The sequence below is a fragment of the Narcine bancroftii genome, chromosome 1 (assembly GCF_036971445.1).
Source record: "Narcine bancroftii isolate sNarBan1 chromosome 1, sNarBan1.hap1, whole genome shotgun sequence".
Lineage (NCBI taxonomy): Eukaryota > Metazoa > Chordata > Chondrichthyes > Torpediniformes > Narcinidae > Narcine > Narcine bancroftii.
In genome coordinates, this window is record NC_091469.1 from 375,907,195 (window position 1) to 375,926,556 (window position 19,362).

General features: G+C 41.0%; 1 protein-coding gene across 7 annotated transcripts in view; it reads right to left on the reverse strand.

Moving 5' to 3' along the window:
• The window catches only part of hivep1 (HIVEP zinc finger 1), a 182,944-nt gene that overhangs the window by 17,131 nt on the left and 146,451 nt on the right, over window positions 1-19,362 (reverse strand). For 6 of the 7 annotated variants that reach the window (XM_069913386.1, XM_069913389.1, XM_069913384.1 and 3 more), the window contains one exon: window positions 18,271-18,372. In XM_069913386.1, the coding sequence (XP_069769487.1) occupies window positions 18,271-18,372 (102 nt within the window). Of the gene's footprint in view, window positions 1-17,000; window positions 17,143-18,270; window positions 18,373-19,362 lie in introns of all 7 variants that reach the window. The other variant, XR_011349797.1, reaches the window with a different exon arrangement.

Consider the following 19,362-nt stretch of genomic DNA (forward strand, 5'->3'; position numbering starts at 1 on the left):
ACCCACCACAACCCTTCTTTCAAATTTACTTGGACTATTTCTGATCTTGGACTTGATGAAGGGTTCAACTTGAAACGTCAACAAATCTTTTTTTTCCCCCCACTGATGCTTCTCCAGAATTCTCCCAGCAGATTGATCTTTGCTTCAAGAAGGCAGCCAGAATCATAAAGGATCTCAACATCCTTGTCACAACCACTTCGAACTGCTACCTTTAAACAGGTACAGAAGCCTGAAGTGCAGGACCTTTGGATTCAACAACAGTTTTATTCCAATGGCAATTAGGCTTCTGAACCTCTCCTTATTACCCTAGTCAGAAACTACTCCAACACCACAAAAAGACCTACCTGAACTATTCAAACGCTACTCTTTTTCCTGCCCTAAATGTAACTACGAATATATAGCATCTATCTACCTTTATATTTATTATCTCTTTCCATACTGGGGTAATTTAATGCATACTATTGGAGTTGTAAAATACCTTGTAGCTGCAGCAAGTAAGAATTTTGGTGCATATATACATTGTCCTTATGTATATGACAATAATATTATTATTAATGAAGTGCTAAAATTAAGGAATCCAGTTGTTGGAAGTAAAAACACAAATAGAAAATGGTGCCGTTTTTTCAAGATCCATGGAAAGAGAAAGAGTTCATCGGTTGTACCTTTTACTGCCTTCTAAAAGTAGCCACATCCCTGAGTTTTTCTTGTGACCTGAGCACTGTTCACAGCAATGGGGCTGTGTCATCTTAAACAGCCAGAAAGTGCCCACCCTCCAGACTATCAAACTTGTCCTTGTTCTCAGAGCCAACAATAATAATCATTCCATAGGACGGAAAACATTGTTAAAAAATAAGTAAAAGTGTTAACATTTGTTACACTTAAAATTTATACATTCTCTTAAAAACGAAAATACATCATAGAAAGATCAATTCAACTTATCTTTCTTTGTTCATTGTGTTTGAACCAGTGCAGGCTCACCTTAAACTGGGAAACCTATAAAAGTGTGTGCTGTTCCATTAGACTCCATGAGGAATCCATTGGTGCAGCAATGGGGCAGATAATCCCATTATAAATCAGATTTGCCTTGCACCATTTTCTCTTCATCATTTAATCTCTGTTACTTTTCAGCATTTCCTGCAAATCAGAAAATTCCTTTTAAATCACCAATATGTTTCAAGTTCTGATTTAAAAAGTCTTAAATTTTAACAAAATTCTCTTTTCTCAGTTGCTATCTGACCAGCTGAGGATTTCCATACTTTCTGTGCCAGTTTCCTTGTGTTTGCAGGATCTAGTGAATAGGGTGGGACTATGGAATATATTTGAAGTCTCAAGCCTTGTAATTTCACTATCAGTCAAAAACTGACTGCCTGAAATACAATTGTACAAGTAGTGTGAAAAACACACTTTGTAAATGACAACGTTGGACCAAGCATGTGGCCAAAATAGAAGCGGTAATGCAAGAACACAACATTTAAAATTAGGAGACTGGAGATTGCTATTAAAGAGCTAATAGGCCTCACATCCACAGCTACTTGTTTCACAGTATTATGCAAAATAATTGCAAGCATTTAGGACAATTAAATAATTGAGCAAGAAATTATCCAGCACTTAAAATAATAAGTTACTCTTAAAACTGCAAGATCTCAAAACATCAAAAATTAATTCACAATGAAACATTCTTTAGAAACTTGCCATACTTCCAGATAAGACTTAAAAGAAACTGATCTAAGGTACTAAATTATGCAATCTTGTCCACCAACAGCAATCTTTTAAAAAAAAACCTCTTTGTTAAATGTGATGTCAGGAAGTGGTATTGTAATTTATCATGGAATGCGAGAGACACCTAGACTGCTTGCAATACAATGGGGTATTTTTTCAACCAGACAGTTTAAAAAAGGACACAGACAAGGAGATCATCACTGATGGTATTAACCTTTCCTGTGCTGTAACTATATATATATAGATATATATATATCTATATATATGTATAAACCATTATGATGATGACAGGACTGCCTTCAACTGTCTGCTGAAAAGAATGTTTAATGACCAGGAGCTCCAACTTGGCTCCAGTCCCATGGTCAACTGGAAAGTGGTATTGCCTCTATGCTTCTAAGTTATGAACTACCTACAGCAGACATTTCAAAGCAGTGGAGAGATATTGCTTTGCTGTCTCTGCAAACCCTTCTATACCAAGAGATAGAACAGGAGACCATTGTCAGTATCCTCTCCCAGGACATCGGAGGGTCGAGTCACACTCCATTGGCTCCAATGGGCAGGTCACATAATTCACATACCATACACCTGACTCCCAAAACTGACATTCTTCTTCTGAGCTCCATCAGGGCATAAGATTACTGGGTAGACAGAGGAAATGATTCAAGGAAAGATGTTTTCAAAACCTCATGGAAAAATTATGTAAAATTCTCATTAACTAGGGGCCAACTATAACTACTCAAAGTAATGAAGGTGCCTTGCGATGGGTCTGTGAAGTCCTTTCGAATCCCTTACTTGGGAACACATGGAAGTTCAGTACAAACAGCAAAAAGGAGTGCACTAATTTCCAATCAGCCACCCAGACAAGCACCATCTACCCCATTGGTGGTAGCTGTCTATAGCTCCCACATTGACCTCATCAGCCACTTCAACAACTCAGAGAAGCAGAGAGGAAGCAAGTCTACTCAACCTCAAGGAGCTGCCTAGTCCATGACAATGCTACTGTGATAGCACTTGAGCAAGTTGCTAAATGAAGTGAAGTGCCTCAAGCTTCAAGATACTCAATAAAGTTTCTAATGAAGCAAGAGCACAACTGTGGATTAGAGCATGTCATCCAACACCACTCACTTTATCTCACTTGATAATATCTTTGTTCTAAGGGACAGCACAATTGGTGCAGCAGTTACAATTCCAGCAACCTGGGTTTCGAATCTGGGACTGTGTAAGGAGTTTGTACGTTCTTCCTGCGTCTACATGGGTTTCCTCTGGGTGCTCTAGTTTCCTCCAGAGATGTACTGGGATTATAGGTTAATTGGTGTATTGGGGGGGGGGAGGGTGGACGACACTTTCTTTGTATTATCAGTTTACCAACCAAAAGTTTATCAGTTTACCAGCCTTTCAAAAGTTCTGTCTGACTTGTGACTTGCTGTTACTCTGCCAGCTGTGAAGGTACACCAAGCTCACTTTCATTTAAAATTTATATATTCTATTCACTATTTAATTTGTGATTAAATTTAATATACAGGTATGTAGTTTGGATATTGCATGTCATAGATACAGTTAACTATAATTTTCAATTTTTGAATTCTTGAATTTGTGCGTTAAACACTTACCCCAAATTACATATAAAGAAATCAAGGATTTGGTTCAATATTTAGTTCTTTGTCTCCTATTTTTCTCCTCTACCCCAATTGAGCCGCAGGAGCCTGACAATTGCTACTCAAAGTCCACAGACTCTCTAATCTTGTGTGTTGATTGAAACTGAAGATCCATTTGGTTTCTGGGTGACTAAATGTAAAACTGCTTACATCAGATTCTCTTCACATTTGAAGGTGACATTCACTTTCTTCCAATGTTGATTTTTAAAGAAACACACTTCATTTTGAAAACAAGTCTATGAACAGATGGCAAAGTAGAGTTGGATTATATGCCATCAACACATGAAATAACAAATTCAGTTCTACTGAAAGGCCTATTAGAACATTAACATTACAATTAATTATGCTTACATTCTTACCATTGAAGTTAAACTATTCAATAATTAAATTGAACAAATTAAGTTTAAACAAGTATTTAAACTGTAATAATCTCAGATCTGATGCCATGAATTTTTATATCAATTAGTCATTCTTCCTCTCAAATTTTCTGAAGTCTAAGCAATGTGAACCAAAACACTGAAAAAAAAATTAACAACATTCCTGCAAATGTGATGAGGCTTATGGCTCTCACTGCAAATGATTTCTGTTCCTATTTTCAGAGTCTATCATTGTAATCTTGTAGAGGCCTGTGCACGGAGACACGTACCAGCCCACAAAATGGCCGACAAATGCGGTTACTGCGCAGACCTGGGGGTAACAACAACCATCATCCCAGGTGATCTCCCGCCTGGCGGGAAGATGGTGAACTGTTGTGGGAATGCCAAGCTAGCACTCCAATGAAGCGGTGCCCTGTCGTCAGCACCTGGGGCCCATATAAACGTGATAGCTAGTGCGATAAACCAGTCTCGACTTCAAGGCTTTGGTGAGTGTGTCATTCTTTTCCACGCTAGCGCGAACGCTACATTGATGACCCCAATAAGTCCAACTGGCAGTTGGATCCAAAGGTCACGGACCCGGCAGAGCCAGTGACCGTTCACTCGGACTCACTCAGGCTCCCAATGTTTTGGGTGTCGCAGCCACACATGGTTCAAGTAGGGCAAGGCTCAGTTCCAGCTTCAACAAATCGCCAACGACATCCACTACTTCTACATCGTGAGTACACTCAATCAAGACACAGCGGCAAGGGTTGTAGACTTCCAACAGTAGCCTCCGGAGCAAGGGAAATATGTGGCCCTCAAAGAGTAACTAACTTGCACTTTCGGGCTCTCCCGGTGTGAGTGTACCGCCCAATTGCTGCAAATGGATGGATTGGGGACAGGGCCATGTCCACCTTAATGAGCGAGATGCTCGCTTTGACTGAGGGCCACAAGCCTTGCTTACTCTTCAAGCTTGTCTTTCTTGAGCAATTGCCCGAGGATATCGACTCTTGCTCACAGTTGAAGACTTCAGTGACTCCTGGAGAGTCGCGGCCTGGGCGGACATGTTCTGGAGAGCAAAGAAGGATTCCAGCGTCATCAGCAAGCCCCATGAACAGCCGACTGCAAGACTAAGACCAGTGAAAAGGGAAGTTAATACGTGGGACAATTATACTTCTATCATCACCAATGGGGTGCAGAGGCTCGTCGATGCCGCCCACCATGCGGGCTTCCGGGAAATGCCCTGGCCAACTGTTATGATGGCTGTGGCAGTTGGCCCACGTGATAAGCCACCAGTTCCGAGATAAGCATCCTGCCCTCCACAGGCCTAGACACCCATAACAGCAAGCAGGGCCCAGCACTGAGGCAACAGCTCCTCCATCCGTACTTCTGGTATCTGCACCTCCTCCTTTGGTTCAGCAACAGCTGGTTTACATGGACTTTCACCCTTGCAGCAGTGGTGCAACCATTCCTGGGGGCCAATTTCCTTTGTGCCCACTGAGACCTCAAGGGACGGCGCTTAGTGCACCCCCTCTACCTCTGGGGGAAGCCAAATTACCCATCCCCACCTTGACTGTATAATGCTTTCAGATAATGAGTTTGCCCACACCCTGGCAGTTCCCCTCAATAATGGTACCGCACCACAGTTCTCTGCACCCGAGACAAAGCACAGGATAAGGCATCATATTCTGACCAAGGACCCCTCTGCTCCATGCTAGGGCACGCTGGTTCCCTCCCGAAAAGCTCAGCCTAGTGAAGGAGGAGTTCAAGAAATTGGAGGTGCTAGGGATGGTGTGGCGCTCCAACAGTCCCTGGGGCCTCCGCCTCCACATGGTGTCAAAAGCAGCGATGGTGGGGGGAGGGGTGGTGGAGGCCATGTGGTGACTACCGCCGCTTCAAAGAGGCCACCGTGCCCGACAGATTCTCGAGTCCCACATCCAAGACTTTGCCACCAACCTGCACGGGTGTTTTCCAAGGTGGACCTCATCCGGGGTACCACCAATGTGATAACTGCCACAGCCATCCCAGTTCACTCCCATGACATCCCCAAGAGCATAATTATAGCCCCCTTTCTCCTGCTTGAATTCCTTCGCACGCTCTACTGTCTGGAAAATGTGGCACAAACTTCCTAGTGGCAGATGGATGCTATGGACCAGGACCTCCCACTTACGTTCATCTATTTGGATGATATCCTCATCGCGAGCCACAGCTGCAAAGACCATACCACCCACTTGCAACAACTGTGCACCCGGCTGAGTGAATTTGATTTGAAAATTAACCCTGCAAAGTGCCAATTTGGCCTGGACACTATTGATTTCCTGAGGCAAAGAATAAACAAACATGTGGCAACACCCTTCCCAGAAGAGGTCGAGGTGGTCTGGCACTTCGCCAAGCCATGTAAAGGGGCTACAGGAATTCGCTGATATGACAAACTTTTACCATACTAGCGGCGGCTGGCATCATGCACACCCTCTTTGTGCTAATGGCGGGAAAGTTAAAGGACATTATCTGGGTGTTCAAGGGTGTTCCAGAACACCAAAGGCATGCTGGCCAATAGCACCCTCCTGGTACACCCCAGACCAGAGGCACCTACCGCTCTGACGCCTCCAGTACACCGATAGGAGGCATACTGGAACAGCTCATTGAAGGTCACTGGCCTTTTTCAGCAGACATTTTCGCCCCCCATAGCTCAAATATAGCATCTTTGACTGAGAGATATTGGTGGTGCTGTACCTGCTGGTCAGACACTTGTGTAATTTTTGGAAGGTTGGCAATTTAAGGTCTTCACCGATCACAAGCTTTTGGCCTTTGACATCCATAAGATATTGGACCCATGGTCGGCCCAACAGCAGAGACACTTGTCCTATGTGTCCGAATTTACTACAGACATACAGCACATCGCAAGGAACAGCAACGTGGTAGCTGACACTCTGTCTCTCTCTATGATTGAGTTGGTCCATGCCCTGTCCTGGTGGTCGACTACGTGGCCCTAGCCAAAGTGCAGCAGCGGAACCCCGTGATCCCCATATATAGGATAGTTGTCTCTGGTCTCAGGGTGGAAGACGTCCCCATCGGCCCAGGTAACCTGACACTACTGTGTCCCATCATTCCGCCGCATGGAGGTGTCAGGTTTTTGACACCATACACACCCTGGCACATCCGGCAATAGGAGCCACAATCAAGATGGTGGCTAGTAGGTTTTCCGGTATGGTCTCTGCAAGCAGGTCAGCCATGGGCCAAGACCAACACGAACTGCCAGTCCTCAAAAGTGCACACTCACATAAAGGCGCCCATACAGACTTTTGATCTAGCATGATGCAGGTTCAGCCACGTACATATTACCGTAGATTAAAAGGTGATTTAGGAAGGCTGGAGGTGTGGGCTGAGAAATGGCTGGTGGAATTTAATACAGATAAATGTGAGGTGCTACATTTTGGAAAGGCAAATTTAAATAGGTCATATACATTGAATGGTAGACAATTGAGGAGTGCAGAGCAACAAAGGGAGTTAGGAGTGATGGTAAATAGTACCCTCAAGGCTGATACTCAGGTAGATGGTGTGGTGAAGAAGGCATTTGGAATGTTGGCCTTCATAAATCGGAGTACTGAATTCAAGAGTAGGGAGGTTATGATGAAATTGTACAAGGCATTGGTGAGGCCAAATTTGGAGTACTGTGTACAGTATTGGTCACCAAGTTATAGGAAAGATATAAACAAAATAGAGAGAGTGCAGAGAAGGTTCATGAGAATGTTGACAGGATTTCAGGGTCTGAGTTACAGGGAAAGGTTGTGCAGACTGGGGCTTTTTTCTCTGGAGCGTAGAAGATTGAGAGGGGACTTGATAGAGGTGTTTAAGATTTTAAAAGGGACAGACTGAGTAAATGTGGATAGGCTTTTTCAATTAAGAAAGGGGGAGATTCAAACTAGAGGACATGGTTTAAGATTGAAGGGGGAAAATTATAAGGGGAACAAGAGGGGAAATTTATTTACGCAGAAGGTGGTGGGGATGTGGAATGAGCTTCCGGCAGACGTGGTCGAGGCGGGATCATTGGTTACATTTAAGGAAAGACTGGATCGTTACATGGATAGGAGGGGACTAGAAGGGTATGGACCGGGTGCTGGTCAGTGGGACTAGGAAGGTGGGGATTTGCTATGGCATGGACTAGTAGGGCCGAACTGGCCTGTTCTGTGCTGAAAAAAAAAGAAAAAATAAAAAAAAATATTGATATGGGGGGGGGGGGGGGGGGGAATGCAATATCAGTTTCCCCTGGGGCAAGATATCTGCTGACCATGACTGACTGCTTCATGTGGTGGCCTGAGGCAGTCCCGCTGGCTGGTACCACCACAGAAACCTGCACCAAGGCACTCATCAACACATGGGTGTCCAGATTCAGGATCCCAGAGCACCCAACATCAGACAGGGGGAGGGCACAATTCACTTCTGGGCTCTGGGCAACGCTGGCTAATTTCCTTGGGACACAGCTCCACCACACTATGACATACCACCCTCAGGCCAATCGGTTGGTGGAGCAGTTTCACAGACTTCTGAAGGCAGCCTTGATGGCCCAGCTCAGGGTGAACAAACTGCTTTGCTGGGGATTCACCTTGCACCGAAAGAAGACTTCAATACCTCAGCAGTGGAGATGGTCTACGGTGCACCCTTAACCATTCCTGGAAGTTCCCGGCCCCCGGTCAACGCCCAGAAGATACCACAGCTACCGTGAAAACGTGAGATGAAAACTGGGGTCCCTAGTCCCGTAACAACCCCCACCAAATGGCCAGCCCAAACATAGCATCCCCAGGGACTTAGACATGCCAACATGTGTTCGTACGAAGAGGCGCACATCGGCAGCCCCTACAATGACCTTACGACGGGCCCTACAGGGTCTTCAGGGGCAATGGCTTCACTTACGTCCTTGACATTGGCAGTAAGGAGACCTTTATGATATGTGCGGTAAGGAGGCCTGAAGCCGGTCTCCTCTCCTTCCCCGCAACGCAGGGGCAGAAAACTCAAGTCAGTGGAGAATGGCCCGATTGCTGGACCGGCCCACAAAATGGCCAACAAACAAAGCGATTGCGTGGATCTGGGGGGTGACACTGGCCATCATCCCAGGTGACTTCCCGCATGGTGGGAAGACGGTGAACTGTGGCAAGAATGCTGGCCAATCCCAGGCCGGCACTCCAAAGACATGGTGCCTTAACGTCAGTGCCTGGGATCCATATAAATGCGACAGCCAGTGCAATAAACCAGTTTCAACTTCAAGGCTTTGGTGTGCATGTTGTTCTTCTCCATGCCCACGTAACGCTCCCATCAACTCCAGCTTAATCCTTTGAGCTATGCAGCTTCAAGTTTATTCTAAATCAAATATTCGATATAAAAATTCAAATTTTGATAAAACATTTTTTGAAGATTGCTACTTACACAAATAATATCCACAGTTACATTTTGTTAAAAATCTGGCTTGAAACTATTCTTTTATTGCCATTTTTTCCTATCTTCCTGCTCTGTCAGTGGTAGGTGAATTTTTAGATTTCCATTCTATTTCAACCACCAAAATACTTATTTTTTCATTTGTGAGCCTCAATTTTGAATGTTGGAAAAATGCTTTATTGTGGCAGGGAGTGCAGACACCATCAACAAGTCCAATTGAGTTATCATCAATAATTACCTGGGATTTCTGCAGTGCTTGTTAGGCAACTACCAGCATATATTCTACTTACAATCGAACCAAAATCAATCTCATCACCCTTTTTACAGGCCAAGCCAAATCATTCATGTAGGATTTAGACCCTGGAACTGATATCATGACTGAATTTAACAGCATAGAGGCAAGAAAAGCTCAAATGCACTTTCAGATGGTGCCTTTTCTCTTGGATTACTTTGCATGAGATCGACAGATGACAACAACCGACTTGAATCTGTAACCCTGCTATCATAACATTTAGGTAAGTATTATTTCACAGATCCTTCCAGTTGTTATTTTTTTTTTACAAAAAAATGCAAATTTTGTGAGCTTGAATACAATTTATATGATCTTTATCATTTTATATTTAAGACAGGAGACTCATAACTCAGACTTTGAATATCTGCCCTACAGCATTATAACACTTTAGTTCAGAAATCCTTTCCAGGTATTTCCATCTGTGCTTTATGAAGTGTTTACCTTTATTTTTGCCTGACAAATACAGCAAACTCAATTCCCATGTTTCTTAATTCAACAATAGATAACTCATTGCAAACCATTTCTTATAAAGACCATCTACTTTTTTTTAAAGATAGATCAATTATAGTAAAATCAAGATATCTCTGGGACCAATTCCTGGTAACCTCCAACATAATCTGATCCTTTATAATCATTCAAATCTCCTTTGCAAATATAATTTTGTATTATATTCTTCTTCTGACCCGTTCCTTTCTTATTTCCAAGATAATGTAGCCCTTTGCCCTTTAGACATCAACTCTGTTGTTCAACAAACAACAAGAAGTTTTCCAAGGCTTTATGCGAGGCACTGCTTGTTTAACCTTCTTCCTTTTCTTTGACATGGGGTGGTTCAATCTCTATGGATGGACACAGGTCACTGCTAATTGTTGCCCTCCTGGCCTCTGAAAGACCTAATGAGAACAGGTGTGTGCAGGTGTACTTACTAACTACTTCTGTTAACTTAACTTCAAAGATGCTGCAAGGCATTTTTGTTGGATGACTTCATTTCAAAGTCAAAATGACAAACTCTATCCATAATGACTCAAATGAAAAGGTTTGCTTTATTTTAAATTCATATTCTTCTCAAAAGACTTCGGTATTAAGAAATCCAATTTGGAAGACTACTGCATAAAATTCACTGATATTTAAATAGCTGGTGCAAAAATCTGAGTTAAAACTACATTTTTGTTGTGAATGTGACTATTTTCACCAATAGATCTGAAATTGGTTGTCAGGATGTGCCAATATAATGCATAACTAATAAATTATTTTTCATGTGTGGGCAACATCGCAATTAAAATAAACCGAGCTGCAATTTGTTCAGGAAATCTTGTGGTGTATGGTTGAAAAATAAGAAGGGATAGGGCAAGGAGAAATTATTTGGTCTTCTGTTTATGGCACAACATAATATTTTTATCATCTAAATTGACATGCATCCAAAACCTTTTATTCTTAAACAGACAAAGCATCCACTAAATTCTCCATAACTGCAAAAATGCAATAGAATGTTTGTAAATGAAATTCAGACATCTTAAAGAAAAGAATAAAGAATGATTTATACTCCTTGTCTCTAGAATTAACATTCAGCTATTTCATTTAGTAGCTTTTCAAAGAAGGAATACAGTGTTTTCCCCAACTTCAAGATATTTTGTGAATGCTTTGCAGTCATTAAGAAAGGTTTTAAGTGTAATGTGGAAAATATGCCAGTCAACTTGTGCAAAGCTTTAACTCAAAAATAGTAACAATTTTCCTTTAATATATTTACACTGGCTTTCTCTAATCAATCTATACTTGCCCATGTATTGCTAATTCTTCCTGATTATTGTTTCTAGAAGTTTAAATTACCTGTAGTGAAATAGTTTATCCCTACTGTATATTTTTTTTTTGAACAAGGATGTAACATTTGTAGTTTTGTAGATGCATAGCTTCTGAAAGTATAGGTGCTTGGAAGATTATGGCCAGAGGCTCTGCATTTTTTTTCCTTATTCTCCTCAGCAGCCCACTTTAAATGCAGCTTGCTTTTCACGCATCTACTCTGTCAATGTTAGCCCATCCAGAATCTCCATAACAATTTCCTTTTTTTTAATTTTTTTTAATTTTTCACACTATGAACCATATTGACCAAAATACACATAAACATTTCCCTCTTGAATATACACAGTGTGATTTTCTCCCCTTTTCCCCCTCCCTTCCCTCCCTCCTTCACCCCCCCCCACCCACTCAATGTTCAACATATATGATACATTAAACCCATTAAACAATGTTCGTTTTTGAGGCACCAGTGGAATTATTGGTCTTAGTAAAGACTACATATGCAGCACAGAAATAGACCCTTTGGCCCAACTTGTCCATACTGATTAAAGAGCCTTCCTGAGCTAGTGTCACTTAATTGGATTCAGTCCATGTCCCGCTAATCATTTCCCTCCCATGAACCTGTCCCAATGTCTTTTAAACACATGTAATTGTACCTCCTCTACTGGTTCCTCTAGCAACACATTTCATATACCGTCCACCTTTAAGCCCTCATTAAATCCTTCCATCATCTTTAGTTAAAAAGACTGTGACCATCCACTTCAGGATTTTATAAACCTTTATAAGGTCAATCTTTTTCTTCTCTCCATGTTTAACACTTGCAGCTTATCCAGTATATCCTTATAAATCCAGTCTCAGCAACTTAATTATTACAAGTCTGCCTCCATGAGAACAGTTCATTTTGTTCACTGATTGGACCCACCTCTTCCCTTTCAACAACTTTCCTACTTATAGCATATTTTTGGATTCCCTTTTACATTTGATGCCAGTCCTTTCTCATGCCCTTTTTCACTTTTCTTCTGATCTCTCCGCAAACAGGCAGCTCTTACATGTTAACACATGGCATTGGTGCTGTTCTACTCGCGATCATTTTGGACCTTCTGTGAACTTTGGTATGAATTTCTTTACCTCTCTTCCTTATGGGAATGTATCTATACTGCAAATGAGACATCTTCATCTTAAAAGCTAGCAAGTATTCAACTAGATTTTTCTGCCAAACTTTAATTCCAGTTTTTCTCAAAATAACATTCTTTAAATGGCAATTTTTACATTGGAGTGGTCCACATTGTGTTTGGAAAATTTTGGCCAGTGCTCCTGTAATTTCTTTTCTTACTCTCTTCAGCAATCTAGATTTCATTCCATCTGGACCAGGTGATTTATCCATTTTAAGTGCAGCTAGCCCTCTTGCATTTGAAATCTCAAAAACATTTTCCTTTGCTGTGATTCTACAACATTTTTGTGCTTGAGTCAGGGTTATAGAATTAAACAGCATGGAAACAGACCCTTGGGACTGCTGTTACTGGAATCAATATCTGTTCTGTTTGGCCTGTTTTATTTCCACGAACAAAGACTAAAGGTGCTGCATTTCTTGGCATGCTACTAAGATCTCCTGAACATACTTCACAATTTGAACTCACCACCTCAGGTCTATGTGGGTTCCGAGCAGAGAAAATCCTTCTGCCCCATTCCTCCTTTCTCTTTTTTCTTCGTAGCCATGTCACCTATAGTCTTGCATGTGTAAATCAATTCCCTTTAAATTATTTTGCCACTCACTGTTGCCAAGGGGTAATTTGTCAATTAACCTACAAGCAATTCTTTGGGATGTGAGAGGACAATGGACACCCCGGTGAAACTTGCACGTTTACAAGAACTTAAATAATTTCCATTGCTTCTTCGTTAAAGTATCATGTTATATTTCCTTATCTCCTCTGGAAAAAAGAAACCTGGCATTTTCATTCTGGATTTAAATATCTTAAGCAAGCAACAGTAAGACTCATGCAACTGACGAACAAAAGAAAAGAAAAGTAACACATTCAATAATCTTACAGATAAAGACTTATACAATGAATGGATAGTGAATGCCCTTTTCTTCAAAAGAAGGGCATTTTCAGCGTGCTGAAAATCATTGAAGAGTTTATTTTATGTGGCTGAAATAATCCTCAGAAGTCAGTGTGACCTCTCTGAACAGATTAGCGGAGGAGTAATTGTTCCATTTATTGCCCGATTGTCCGCCCACGTAACAGTTCAGGCAACTATTTCAAAGAGTAAAAGCACAAACTATAAACTCATTGTAAACGTCAGCCACATTTCACCACTGGTAATGATAGTCCTGGGACACTGAAAAATAATTGATGTTCATAACTCACAATATTTATACTGTGACAACATTTTCCTCATCAATTTGTATATTTGACGGCAGTACAAATGGGTCTCAGAGTATCAAAATAATTGTATAGAGAATGCTATGCCTTATATGTTGGTTATTGACTGGAAGTTGCAATTATATGAACCAGAAGAATGCTCAAATCGAGTTTTGACAAAGTCCATAAAACAATTGTACATCTATTTCTGCCATCTTAGAAGTATTTAATTCCATTCTCTATTTTTAACTCAATGGTTTATTTCTTCAAACAGTCCCAAGACTACAAATGCATAATGAAACTTCAAGTATAAACAATTAACTAATATGATGAAAGTAAGATAAATGAATGATTTGTAATTTCAATTTAATGTGTGTATCATAGCACAGAGAAAATATATACAGTTCTATTAGTCCACCAGTGTTGCATACTACAAAACAAAAATAATTCTGGGCTTCCTGGACATTTGTATACACCTGTAAACACCCTGCAGAGATTATTTAAAAGCAGTAGTCAAAAACATCTTAAATCTGTTTTAAAATGTATATTCAATGCTTAGCAACAGTCAAAATTTCCATGTACATTGGATAAAGGCATTCACCATTATACATAGAGCTGTTCTATGTTTTAAAATAGAAAACATTTGGTTGATCACCCAACATAAACAAAGGTAATAACTGTAAAGGTTTAACTGCTGTGTGTGCACACCTGTTATACAACAATCTATCACAAATTTTCCATCAGTAGCATCACCAATACAAATTCTTGTGGCTCTACCAGTGGGTCACATTACACTCTGCACCTGCCTCTCATGGAAGCATTGATATTCAGATTCCAGATGCTGGAGTCTAACATCGTGTGACAACCTGCATTCCAGCAGTCAAAGAGATAGGACAAGGAATGTCTTAATAACAACTGTGAATTGAAAAGTATTTGCTAATGCTTCACTAATTTGAAATCCCAGGGTAAACAGCAATTACCTGTTTCTGATCCTAATAATGATTCAACAAACTTTTGTACCAAACAAAAATTAACTTTGCATTTTTACTTCAACCACGGTGTCTGCAGATTTTTCATGTTTTACTTCCAAAAAATTAACTCTTTATTACCAATTTCATTTTGTTCCCAGGAAGAATCGATTATTAAATAGAGGGAATCAGAAAATGCAAGTGAAATTAGTGCAGTGTTCCTTTTATTATAATTATGATGTCCAGTTAGCCACAAGTGCATTGCTGATTGCTTTTCTACACATCACAAGCACTAGTTGAAGCTGCTTTACTGTAATTGAATCCAAACTTGAAAGGGGTAGGTGCAAAGAAAAGCAAGAAAAAACTGTCTATTGAGGCCAAATGTATATTATAAGGATAGCACCTTGAATTCAGTCTTGGCATCCTCTCACCAGATGGATTCAACATCAATTTCTCCAATTTCTGGTAACCTTCCCTCTTGAGTTCTGTACACACCTTTTCACAGCCCGCCCCCCCCCCCACCTTACTTTCATTAAGCTCTCTTGCTCCATTCCTCCTCCTTTCTTTCTCTTTCTCCTCCCTCACCCTCTCAACATACCCAATAACCACACCTCCATTCCTCCAGCTCCCCACTCCCATCCCATCCTCTTATCTTCCCCAGTTCTTTGCTTCTTCATCCTATCACTTCCAAGCTTTTTACTTTGGTTTTCATTTCTTCCCCCCCCCCCCCCCCTCACTGATATTCATTTAGTGTGTGTGTGTGGGTGTGCGTGGTGTGTGTGTTCCTCCAATATTGCAAGCTTATTATCTAAATATACAAAAGTGGTGGAGAAATTCAGCAGGTCTTGTAGCATCCAACCTTACTAACATAATCTCAGACAAGAATGGAGCTGTTGTGTTCTGGCGTACTGACCTCTACTTTGCTGAAGCCAGACACAACTCTCAGATGCCTCCTCCTGCACTATCTCTGAACTCATCTGGTCACCTCATTACAGGAAGGATGTGGAGGTTATGGAGATGTACCAGGATGTTGTCTGGATTGTAGAACATGACTTATGAGGTAAGATTAACAGAGCTAGGGCTTTTCTCCTTGAAGTGATGAAGGATGAGAAGTGACTTAATAGAGGTCTACGAGATTATAAGTGGAATAGATAGAGTGGACATCCAGCAGCTTTTTCTCAGGGCGAGACTATATGAGAGGAGGAAAGTTTATGGGCGATGTCAGGGGTACTTTTTTTTAATGCAGAGTGATGGGTTCCTGGAGTGCATTACCTGGGGTAGTGGTGGAGGCTGGTACAATAGGGACATTCAAAAGACACTTAGGTTGACACATGGATGTAACAAAACAAAAATAGAAGGTAATGGGTGTGAGGTAGGAAACGATTAGATTGTTGTGGAGTAGCTTTACATAGGTCAGCACAACATCATGGGTCGAAGGGCCTGTACTGTCCTGTAATATGCTATGTTTATCACTTACAGTCATTTCCCTTCCACAGCCTCCAACCTACTGTTTTTCAACCCCACACTTCCTGATTCTACCTCCTACCCAAGATCCACAAACCCAAAGACATTTTGGTAGACCAATTGTCTCCATGTGCTCCTGCCCCACCAAAATGATATCTGCCTACTTCCAGTCTGTTTTGACCCCCTGGTCCAGTCACTCACTACCTAGATCTGTGACATCTCACATGCCCACCTCCATCACTTCAACAACTTTCAGGAACTTGATTGCCTTATTTTTACTACCTCCTATGGACATTTCAGGGCCTGCTGGGTTTCTCTAGCATTTTTGAGTTTTCACTACAATCACAGAATCTGTAGACTTTCTTTGGCTGTAAATGGCCTACAAAACCGGTGAATGTTCAATGCAATAAGTTATTTTTGCCTGTTGGGAGGGAGTGATGGACAAGTGTCATTTACCACTGCTAATAGCAAATCCAAGCTTAATTTATTTTCTCAAAATCAAATGTACTATGTAATTCCATCTTCCATAATGAGCTACACTAATTGACAGTAAAATTCTAGTGCAACTGGAAATGTACATGGGAAAGATTTCCCTGGATTTGTTCAGAATTGATTGAGCAGCCCTTGGCTTAAAAAAGTGGCAGAATGGGTCAGGCGGTTATTTGGTGAATTATACGCAGTCAATGAATGAGGTGGAGTTAAAACCAAGTGTGGAATTCAAATAAGGGGAGATTAAAGGCACAAGCATATTTGGGCCGATGCAGGGAAGGAGGAAAAGAAAGAGGGGAGACAAGAGTGACCAAGGAGGTAAGAAATAGCAGATTGACAAAGACAGATAAAAATCATAAAAATTTCAATGTGAGATCATTCACTTTAGTTTTAAAGAAAGCCAACAGTAGGAAATTACTACATGGTAAAAAGCTCAGTGCTCATTAAGTCTAATCATAACCTCAGAACACCCTCACCAGCATGGACAACATAAAATCCACCCCACGTGAATTATATTGTCAGCGTGTACAGGCATTAACTCAGCTGACTTTGAGATGCATCCTCGTCTTAATTAGCTAGGCATGTTCTGGGAATTTTTAATGTGGTTCTCCTGTTCATCTGTAATACATTTTGCAAAAGAATAACACACATGTAAGTGAAGTTGGCACTATCCTTCTGTTCATCCAAAAAGACACGAAGAAAATTTAAGGTTATGCGCTCTGTTTCCAATCAATAACTGATAATTATAAATTCAGTACTTTGAAAAGGTGGTAGTGATTTTAAAAATTATTTATTAATCATGAGGACGTCCATAAGATTTAGGGGCAAAATTGTGTCATTCGACCCATTGAGTTCGCTCTCAAATTGTGGCTGCTTTATTTTTCCTCTCAACCCCATTCTCCTACCTATCAACCTCCGCTTTAAATGACTTGGCCTCCACAGTCTCTGTGGAATGAATTCCACAGATTCACCGCCCTCTGGCTAAAGACATTTTTCTTATCTTCATCACCTCCATATGCTGTCCAAAGAATTCCAAATCCTGTTTTTCTGTCAGTTAAGTGATGATGGTGTATTAGGAGATCATATATGGTTGGTTGACGGGGGTGGAGGGACGGAAAGGCAACAGAATATTAGGTCCATTGTTTATCTGGAAATGATCTAAGAAAAAGTACAGTTCCTCCTGGCCAAAAAATCAAACTAATTAAAATTGAATTAATTTTATTTGAATGTATCAGGGTCTGATTCTGCCTGACACCAGGTGATCCAGGCTGGAAGGAAATGAAAAACCTGCAAATGCTGTGATTGTAGTTAATACACAAAAGTGCTGGAGAAACTCATCAGGTTCTGCAATATCCATTAGAGTCAAAGATATATAACCAATGTTTCCCTTGTCAAGGTATTTTTTTCTCTACAATTAGGTTTGTGGATATTGGGCAATGCAGGAATGGGAAACAATATGGTTGGAGGCAGTGGAAGGGAGATGATCAGAAATGATGAGGTCAGAGCTGCAGGGACTTTACGTTATGTTATGCATTAAAACAGTGGCTGATTTATACACTTACAGAAAATCCTGCTCCTTTTCTCAATTGTGTTCCAATCACCTGCTCAAAAGAGCAGGATAAAAAAGGCTTCTCCAAGAAAGCACTAGTATTGGAGGCAGTGTAAGCTGCTGGACTAATTTTAATAGTACCAGGTTCTGCCTGGGGACTACCTTCAAGATCAGCCTCAGAAGAAAACATCCATTACCTGACTCATCGGTGTCTTGATCCTCAAATGGACCAGCTGCCACTCCTATTTCCATGCACTTCTTGCTATGAGCCTTGGATTTCATGTGTTTGGTCAGGTTTCCTTTGTGGGGGGGGGAAACAAAAACTGGTGTTACTTTCAACAGATTAGTCACAAGTGGAGTAGTTCAGACTACCTCCCCAAAAACATCTAGCAAATAGAACACGATTTCCACCACCCAAAGCCATGTTGACTCCCCTGAATCAATTTCTGCCTGAGGGCTGCTGGTGACCAACTCATGGAAACCAGGTATTGGAACAGGATTTGAGAAGTGTTGAGGGGGAAAAGGGACTCCGAAGGGCCTCTGGCACTGAAAGCTTCGTGATCATATTGGAAATTTGGATCTGGAGCTTGGGTTGCTAACAGTTAGAACAGAGGTCTGTGCGGCTGCAGAGGCTGCGGGAGCACTGGAGGCAAATCCACGGACACTCAGTGACTCTGAAAGGTCTCTTTTGTTTCTCTTTCTCTTATTGCGAGGGACGGTCAATGGTGACTCTTGTTTTATTATGAAAATAAAATAATCTTGAATTCACTGATAATTTAATAATCTATCAACTAATTTATTTCTCTTCAATTTTCAATTTATCAATAATCCCTACAAGAAATCAATAATAGCCAATGTTGTATAAACTTTTTTTTTAAATCAGAAAGGAAACCTTTATTAATTTTTGTTATAAAATATGTGGAAAATTCATAGGGCAGAAGAGCACCTCAGCTTGTAGACGAACCAATGAAGGTAACTGCCAAAGGAAAATTGGAGGGAGATAGGGAGATAAGGAAGGCATGTTTTTTTTCATATTCTGGGTAAAGGGGAGTTTAAGCTGGAAATTGAACATGGTAATATTATGGCCCTTTGCCCCATGGTGTTGTACTGACACCTACTCAACAATTTAAACCTACCTCACACATATAACCCTCTATTTTTCTTGCATCCATGTGCCTGTCTAAGTCTTTTAAATGTCCCTATTGCACCAGTATCCACCACACCCCTGTCAATGCATTTCAGGGACCCATTACTCTCTGTGGAAAAAAAACCCCAAAAAATAAAACTTA